General features: G+C 34.2%; 1 protein-coding gene across 1 annotated transcript in view; it reads left to right on the top strand.

Annotated features, from left to right (window-relative positions):
* The first annotated feature begins 1,259 nt into the window (after window positions 1-1,259).
* The window catches only part of ATM (ATM serine/threonine kinase), a 64,371-nt gene continuing 56,591 nt past the window's right edge, over window positions 1,260-9,039 (top strand). Inside the window, exons 1-8 of the mRNA XM_070942862.1 lie at window positions 1,260-1,331; window positions 1,412-1,524; window positions 2,521-2,666; window positions 3,398-3,562; window positions 5,494-5,659; window positions 7,349-7,587; window positions 8,182-8,345; window positions 8,853-9,016. Of these exons, the coding sequence (XP_070798963.1) occupies window positions 1,260-1,331; window positions 1,412-1,524; window positions 2,521-2,666; window positions 3,398-3,562; window positions 5,494-5,659; window positions 7,349-7,587; window positions 8,182-8,345; window positions 8,853-9,016 (1,229 nt within the window). The remainder of the gene's footprint in view (window positions 1,332-1,411; window positions 1,525-2,520; window positions 2,667-3,397; window positions 3,563-5,493; window positions 5,660-7,348; window positions 7,588-8,181; window positions 8,346-8,852; window positions 9,017-9,039) is intronic.

Here is a 9,039-nt window from a genome sequence, read left to right as displayed (position 1 = left end):
CATTCCCACCCCACTCGGGGGGCAGCCAGAGGTGGTATTTGCCAGTTCTCCAAACTATTCAAAATTTCCGCTACCGGTTCTCCAGAACCTGCTGGATTTCACCCCTGCACTAGCCATACCCAGTTCCTGCAACCGTTCTTCATATGTTTTAAACTCCAGTCCCCTAATCATCTTTGTTGCTTTTCTTTGCACTTTTTCTAGAGTCTCAACATCTTTTTTACATCGTGGTGACCAAAACTGAATGCAGTATTCCAAGTGTGGCCTTATCGAGGCATTATGAAGTGGTATTAACACTTCACGTGATCTTGATTCTATCCCTCTGTTTATGCAGCCTAGAACTGCGTTGGCTTCCCCAACTTAGCTTTCTCCCGCAACTCGTGGGAATGCAACTCCCATCATCCCAGCCCGACAGGGACAGTCGTAAAAGGATGGTTTGGAATTGTAGTTGAGGGTGACTTGGTGTAGTGGTTAAGGCATATGAGGCTAGAACTTGGGAGATGGTGAATTCTAGTCCCCGCCTTAGCTAGGCGACATTGGTTGGCCTGGTCTCTTTCTTTCAGCTTTAGGAAGGTGGCAGTCGCAAACTATTTCGGGGGGGGGGGGGGGGGATTGCCAAAAAACTGCAGGGCTTGGAATTCCAACTTTCCCCTGCCTTGGAGAGCAGGAGAAACATGGAGGTTTTAGATATCTTTACTTCTGTATAAAGTGCTGAATTCCACGGATTTAAGGTTAAATTATATGTAGGGTACTGTACTATGTATTTGCTTGGAATGCTAGGAAAAGAAGCGTGAGAGGGTGAAAAAACAAAAATGAATGAATAATGACAATCTCAAAGATGCTCACATTTATACAAATTGTACCATTATATATAAAAAAGGTTCTTAACAATGTAGGCAAAAATCTAGGGTTGTCTGTTCTCCAGAATCTATCAAATAACCAGAAATAATCATTCCTAAGAAACTATGTGTAGTAAAATATTTTAAATATTTTAAATATTTATTTTTAAATTTTTATTTTAATCATTTAATTTATATGAAATGGGTTATCATGATATGGGTGAAAATACTTTCCTGTTTGAAGAACAGTCAACTTAGTGAAAAGATGGGTGTATGTTTTGGAAGTAATGCCTTTTGCTAGCTCAAGTATTTTAAATAGATTAATTCAGTGAAGTTCTTACATTTTGTTGTTAACCTTACAAATTTTAATTTTCCAAACTTAGGTTCATATTGGATGTGCATTCACAACACCTTGGTTGAACCATGAATCTTGCAATTCATGATCTGCTGAATTGCTGTCATCAGCTTGGAAGTGACAAAGCTATGGAAAGAAAGGTAAGCTTAATTCCTTTTCAAAAATATGACATTACGGTAAAGGAGTATTATATATTTTTTGTGTTTCTGTACAAATGCAGAAGGAAATTGAGAAGTTCAGGCGTTTTATCTGTGATCCAGAAACAGTTCAGCAGCTGGATCGGAATTCTGATTCCAAACAGGGAAAACAGATGAACTGGGATGCTGTATTCAGGTAAGATATTTATTGTATATCAAAATGCCCTCTCCCCCCCCCCTTATAAATAAATAATAAAATAATAGAGTTGAAAGCAATCATTTAGACCACTTCGGCCAGAATTCATAGATTATTGACAACAATAGTTTTATAGCCTATCTTGATCCCAAAGAACTGTGGGCAGCATACAATAAAAGACAGAGAAATAAAACATCAAAACAAAAAGGAATAAAAACCTAAGCAAAGTAAAATAGAAAAAAACCTAAAATGGATTCCCTCAGATGCAGTAGGTGGGTCTAAATACACATGCACACATACAGATTTCTTATTAAGGGAAATTTCCAACAGTTCCTCCCCAGATGAACAGATAAGGTGATTTAATTCTGTGGTGGGGTGGGAATCGGGTCTAATGCCTGCAGGGAACCAGTGGGAGAGGGGGAAAGGCCTTCAGGGACCCGGAAGGGAGGAGAAAGACTGGGGACCCAATGAGTAGGAAATAAAGCATAGTGTTTTTGGGAGGACGCTGATTCTTCACTTAATGATCCACACCATCATTTAATGGACATAATAGGGAGAGCAGGAAGTGAGGGTTGTTAAGTGAAGCCATTTAGCTTAACCACTCTTAAGACATGCAACTGTAATGGACAGGCTCCATTGTGGTCATATGTTAAGGACTATCTGTCCTTAACCAGATTACTGGATCATCTCTCACTTTTCTTAGTCTCATTGCCTGGTTGCCTGAAACTTTATTGCCAGTACTTTTTTTACCAATACCATGTATAAAACTATACTTCACCCTGAAAAATGTGGTGCAAAGTGAGTAGAACATTTATTTCATGTGTAATTAGTTATCCAGGTGGATTTATTATTTGGCCAAAATGCAGGTAGTGGAGAATTAGATGGCACTTTGATAGTAAAAGAGCTGGCAGTATTGGACAATAATGTATACTGAAATATGTGATTGCATTTTTGTTTAAATAGCTTATTAATAGTATCTTTTTATTGTTTTTGCAGGTTTTTGCAGAAATATATTCAGAAAGAGGTTGAGAGTGTCAGACTAGCAAAACCAAATACCTCTGCATCAACCCAAGCAACACGAGAGAAAAAGATGAAACAGATCAGTAGTTTGGTTAAGTATTTCATCATGTGTGCCAATAAAAGTGAGTATCTTGTAAAAATACTTAAAGCTTTAAAGAGTTGTTGAGACAATATCTGTCTAATAATAAATAATGGAGATTGTGTCAGTTGTAATGATTTATACTTGTTTATATTTTACTTTAGACTGTTAATTGTTGGTGGTAAGTTATATAATGAAATCCTGTGGATAAAAAGCTGGTGTAATATAATAAATTAAATGAAAAAAAGGATGCTTGGCTTTTTGGCAGTTGGGAGCTGCTCCACTTTTTTATCCTTGGTAAAATATAGTTTTGCAGGAAGATTGGTGGCAAAAATTGGCAGGAATGTAATTTGTAATTGTTATAAAATAAAATTCAAATTGATTTTGCATTCTGTATTCTCAGTTTGGAGAATTGGAATGTCTAGATTGCCATTTATTTGTTTTTAAGGCAAAATATTAAACATTTTAAAAATCATACTACAATAAAATTACGAAACCAAGAATTATATTGTACCTTTGCAAAGGTTCAAAAGATACACAGGTTGCAAAAATTATTGTTTTTATTTTGTTTGGGAATATGAATAGATTTTGGACATGATTTCATATTTCCATTCCATGAAATATATACTTATAATTTATATATCTATCATTATACATCTAAAGAACATTATTCTTTTAAGCTTTGCAGATATAGTGAATCTCTTCAAATTTAACTTGCAAATATACTGTTTCTATTTTGCTAAAAGCTCATTTATATCTCTTGTTCCTACACAGGAGCCCCCAGAATAAAATGTCAAGAGCTTCTGAATTATGTAATAGACACAATAAACGACTCATCAAGATATGCTATTTATGGGGCCGATTGTAATAGCATATTATTTAAGGATGTTCTTAAAGTGAGGAAATATTGGTGTGAAATATCTCCACAACAGTGGTCAGGTTTGTAGATGTGACTCTTGTTTAATATTTTTTTTATATAAAAGGTTTTTTTAAAACAAACAAACAAACAAACAAACACATAATATATCAATCCTTCGTGTGTCTTCTCGGTGTTTCTTCTGTGACTTCTTCTTTTTATTCCTCCTCCTATCTTCATTTCTCCTTGATAATTTCCATTTCTCTGTTGCGATATTTCCCCCTAAATTACAATACATTTAATTTAACATTCTCCTTATTTAATTATCACAATTTTTATATCTCTTTTTTAACCAATCATAAAATTTCCCCCATATCTTATAATAGTCCGTATTCTCTCTCTCTTTAATCATCAAAGTTAATCTGTTCATTTCTGCACAATCTAAGATTTTTTTAATTACTTCCTCTTTCCATCTTTGCGCAAATACTATCCTCGCTGCAGTTATTATTTGTATAATCAAGTATATATTTTCTTTACTAATTTTCTCTGGTAGTATACCCAATAGGAACAGCTCAGTTTTAAATCAATATGTTGTTGGATCATTTTTTCTAACCATGTCTTAATTCTGCTCCAATAGTCTAGCTTCTGGGCATGTCCATCACATATGATAATAAGACCCTGGTATTTGGTGGCATTTCCAACATTTAGCTGATTTGTCTTTAAACATTTTTGCCAATTTTTCCAGAGGCATATGCCATCTATAAAACATTTTATATTGATTCTCTTTATATGCAGTGGACATTGTCCTTTCCCATATCTGTTGCCATCTATCGAGCTCAATTGAACATCCACAATTTTTTGCCCAAGCAATCATTGTTTCCTTTACTTGTTCTTCCTCTAATTCCATACTAAGCAGAAAACTATAGATTTTTAAAATTATTTTATCTTCTGTTCCCATGAGTATCTTATCCAAATCTGTCATTTCTAAATAAAAATCATATAATTTGCATCTTTTTCATACCTTGCTTGTATTTGCATATGTGTGTACCAGTCTATCACAATCCCTTGTTCTTCCATTTCTTGTTTCCCTTTCAATTCCCTCTTGTCTGTAAGTAAGTAAATCTTTATATCTAAAAATGTCCAAGGCTGAAGAAAAGAATCCAGGTGCTGGGCTAATGTGGTGGACATGCCCAGAGGCAAATTGAGGCAATATGACTTTGACTTCCATAAAGTACTATCACTAACATATGGAGGACAAAGTTTGAATATTGTGACTGCATAAATTACTGTTTGGGGGAGATGAATTTTCTACCAATCAAAAACAGAATACCTATCGTCTGTTAATTGCCTCTGTCACTGAATGTGTCACTATCCAGCTCATATTTTTATATTTCCTGAGAGTTCTGCTTAATTTGATTTATTAAATTATTATATATTGCTTGGATGTTATTAATTTCTAAGTTACACGTAAAGTTACATTTAAGTATGATATACTTGGGTAAGTGCAACTATTTCTATTCAAAGTAGGAAAGGTGCTTTGGTAGTAGTATCAAGGACAGAGTCTCTATGCCTTCAAAGGCTCTTGAAAGTTGTATATACAATTTTTTTGGTTTTGGATCCAAAGAATTACACATCCCAAACAACAATGTTTTCTTGTTGATAAACTTTTCTTGTTTTCTTGTTAATCAGATTTTAATCTGGTTTTATTAATTGAACTGACTTTATTATAAGTCAGAAAAATATTATTTTGCTCAAATAAAGGTTGCTGGCTGTGTTACTTACTAAAATTCCTTTCAAACAACCAAAATAATATATGGCCCCGAATTATAGGTCCATTGTGGTGTCACTAAATCTATTCTTGTAATTCCTTGAGTTCTAAATATAAATAAAATGCAACTCATTTAAAAGAAATCCATCTCTGACATACAAGAATGAATAGCTGAAAGCATGCAAGATGTTTAGTTATGCTGTCAATTATTTATAATCTCATTAATGAATTTGATTGCTCCTCTAGATCTTCAAAATCTGTACTTCAAATTATTTCTCAATCCTTCTGGAGATGTTAACAAAGTTTTGGTGGCTAGAATAATCTATACATTAACTAGAGGCCTCTGTTTCCAAACTGACAAGTTCAATTCAGATATTTTGAATGTCTTCTCAAAAGTTATACATCGTGCAAGGTAAATAGCATTTTCTTTTGCTGAGTTAAATTGTATGTAAAATGATACCTTACTAAACATCTTTTGAACTTAATTTTTCATTAATCTGATAACTGCTGAGCTCATTTTAACATTTAAATATTTTCTGTATCATTCTGATAGGTCAAATATTTCCAGTTTTTTAATTGGTTTTTTTCTCCTGTTTCTATTGTAAATTTTAAATTTTAAAAATTGGAACTCTTTATTAAATAAAATGTCTTTAAAGTTTGCTTCTACTCATGAAGAATTGTGGTCTTGATACCTGCTTAGTCCAGTGAAGTAGTTTATAAAAAGCTTCTTCTAAATTCAGGATGTATTATAATTTCTGTTTGATCTTTTCTGAAAGATAGAATGTATTACATTTAGTGAGTTCTATAGTCATAATCTACAGGCACCTTTCTTTTCCTGACAATAAAAAGTGACTAGACAGCTATGGAATTATTTGAAATTGCTGATCTCTCAGTAGCAGTTTTGAATAACTCTAATATTTTCTAAAGTTTTATGTTGCGTATGACTCCTCTGGATCCTGATAATGCTGCTTTTACAGTAATAATTGTCATGGTGTATGCTACTCCTGTTACTTGTCCCAGATTCTGCCAACCTAGTAGTTCAAAAGCACATAAAAAATGCAAGACTTCCAGCAATGGGAACAGATTTGGTTGAAAAATATGAAATTAACCATGGCCTCCTCATATAAAGAAAACATATATAAAATGATCTACCGGTGGCATCTACCCCCGGCGAGATTAGCTAAAATGTTTCCCGGGACATCTGCCTGCTGTTGGAAGTGTGGTTACAGCAATGGAACCTATTTTCACCAATGGTGGACTTGCCCGCAGGCGGTTAAATATTGGGAAAAAATACGGCAATGGATTTTGGAAATTACACAGATTAATTTGGAATTAAGACCTGAGATTTTCCTATTGGGGGCAAAACCTTTGAATGTTAAGTCAGATATATGGTTCTTGTTGATTCACATTATCACTGCAGCAAGATTAGCGTATGCGCAGGAGTGGAAAAATCAATACTTACCGATAGATTTGAAAATAATATATAAAATTAATGAGTGTGCGGAATCAGATAGACTAACTAGATTGATCAATGGTAAAAAAGATTCAGAATTTTATAACAGTTGGAAAGTATGGTACGATTGGGTCCAGAAAAGGTGGGATAGAATAGACATATGATGATGTATATATATGATGGCAAATATGTATGTATAAAGGAATGATTTTATACTTATGGACAATGTAATCATATTATACCATGGTGGCAGGATTGTATATTTTATTTGTGTATTAGTGTATAGAATATATTAATAAAAATTATATATATAAAAAAAATGCAAGTAGAAAAATAGGGACCACCTTTGGTGGGAAGGTAACAGCGCTCCGTGCGCCTTTGGCGTTTAGTCATGCCGGCCACATGACCACTGAGACGTCTTCAGAAAGCGCTGGCTCTTCGGCTTTGAAACGGAGATGAGCACCGCCCCCTAGAGTTGGGAACGACTAGCACATATGTGCAAGGGGAACCTTTACCTTTTACCTTTACCAATGCTACTATAGAGAAAGGAACAAACAAATAAAATATATTGTAGTTCCAAGCTTAATCATAGTTCCTGTGATTGGATTCTTTAGTATCTGATAAAAATATGCTTTATTTCTATTGTAGGGAAGAAAGAAACCTTGCAGGCCTCGAACACATTTTTGCAGCCATTAATGTGTTTCTCCCCATTTATGCGATGAATTACCGCATGCAAGTTTGCAAAACAGGAGAGGAAATTCTATCAACTATGCTTTTTATATGGGCTCAGTACAAACCAAAAGATGCTTTGAAGAAGCAGATCATTCAATTTGTTCAGTTTCAGATTTGTGTTCATCATCCAAATGGAGCTAAAACTCAGGAAGAAGGTACATGGAAAGCTTTGAAATAACAAAGGGCTTTATGTAATTTTTGTATTTTGGCACTGAAAATGTTTTGGAGGATTCTGGGTCAACCTGTTCAACTTGTTTGGTGGGCCTGATCAATGTTTTGTAAAAGAGATAATCAGGAAATCATCAAATTAAAATGGAAAGTATTCTGGAAAAAGATAATGCAAACCATCTGTGCAGTGATCTGTCTTTCTAAGTCCCTGCAGTTTTCTCAGCAAGATTTTGGAAGTGGCTTGCCATTGTCTACTTCCTAGAGCTGAGGCACAGTGACTGGCCCAAGGCCACCTAGCTGGCTTCATGTCTAAGACATGACTAGAACTCACGATCTGTCATTCTTTAGCTTGATGCTTTAACCGTTACACCAAATAGGCTCTCTCTACATTTAATTACCAGGAATCCAGCTTAATCCAGAATTGATCTGGGACTGTCTGTATTTATTTTCATATGTCATAATTTTTCACAGTATTGCTTGCTTAAGTATTTTAATTTTTTTTAATCATTTTAACAGACATCATATCAAATTCATATCTTTTCTTTTACAAAATTATTTTTTTCTAAATCTTGTACAAACAGGCGCATACAGCTCAGCAAAATGGCAAAATACTTTATACAACCTATATGATCTGTTAGCTAATGAGATAACTCTTATTAGCAACCGAGGAAAATATTCTTCAGGCTCTCACAGTATTGTTCTAAAGGACAACCTGGTTGAGTTAATGGCTGATTCTTGTCACCAGGTAAGCTGTCACTATACTTTCATATGGTTATTCCAAGTTGGGTTTTTGTGTAACCTAACAGAGTACCACACTAGGGCAGTACAAAGGAGATCTGTCTGCTTGATCTTTACAGTTGGGAAACCTTTTTCTTAACTGATTAAAAAGAAAAGTCTTCAAGACTTCCAGAGGATGTGGCTGATGATAGTCCGTTGTTAATGAGAGCTGACATTTTCAGCTTTTTTAAAAACAGGAAGGTTTTAAGGGGCAAAATTGATTTGTTAAGCCTTATGGAAACTTAATAATTCACTTTTTTTTTTAGTTTACTACAAAATTTATAGAAAATCATGGGAATTTAAATTTGCCAGTATGATCTGAAGTTATTCTAGCTATTATTATGGAGATGGGGTTTACCTAGTGGCAATGGATTGCCTATTTCATGGTCTTAATATTTTTTGTGAACTGCCATGTGTTGTAAAATATGTAGCAGTATTTCTCTTTAATTCTTTAAATGTCTTTTTTTAAAATAAGGTATTTACTGAAGACACCAAAGTCTTAGATGTAACCCAGTCATATGCAGTTACTCAGCAAGAAGATGGAGAAGGACCATCAAAACGTAGAAAAATTGAATTAGGATGGGAAGTGATTGAAGAACACTTGCAAAAATCACAGAATAGTTTTGATGTCATACCCTGGTAAATGAAAATTAAAGAAAAAC

This window comes from Pituophis catenifer, unplaced genomic scaffold (genome assembly GCF_029215685.1).
Source record: "Pituophis catenifer annectens isolate HBS135680 unplaced genomic scaffold, rPitCat1.0.hap2 SCAF_4, whole genome shotgun sequence".
In the NCBI taxonomy this organism is placed as follows: domain Eukaryota; kingdom Metazoa; phylum Chordata; class Lepidosauria; order Squamata; family Colubridae; genus Pituophis; species Pituophis catenifer.
This window is presented reverse-complemented; position numbering and strand designations above follow the sequence as displayed.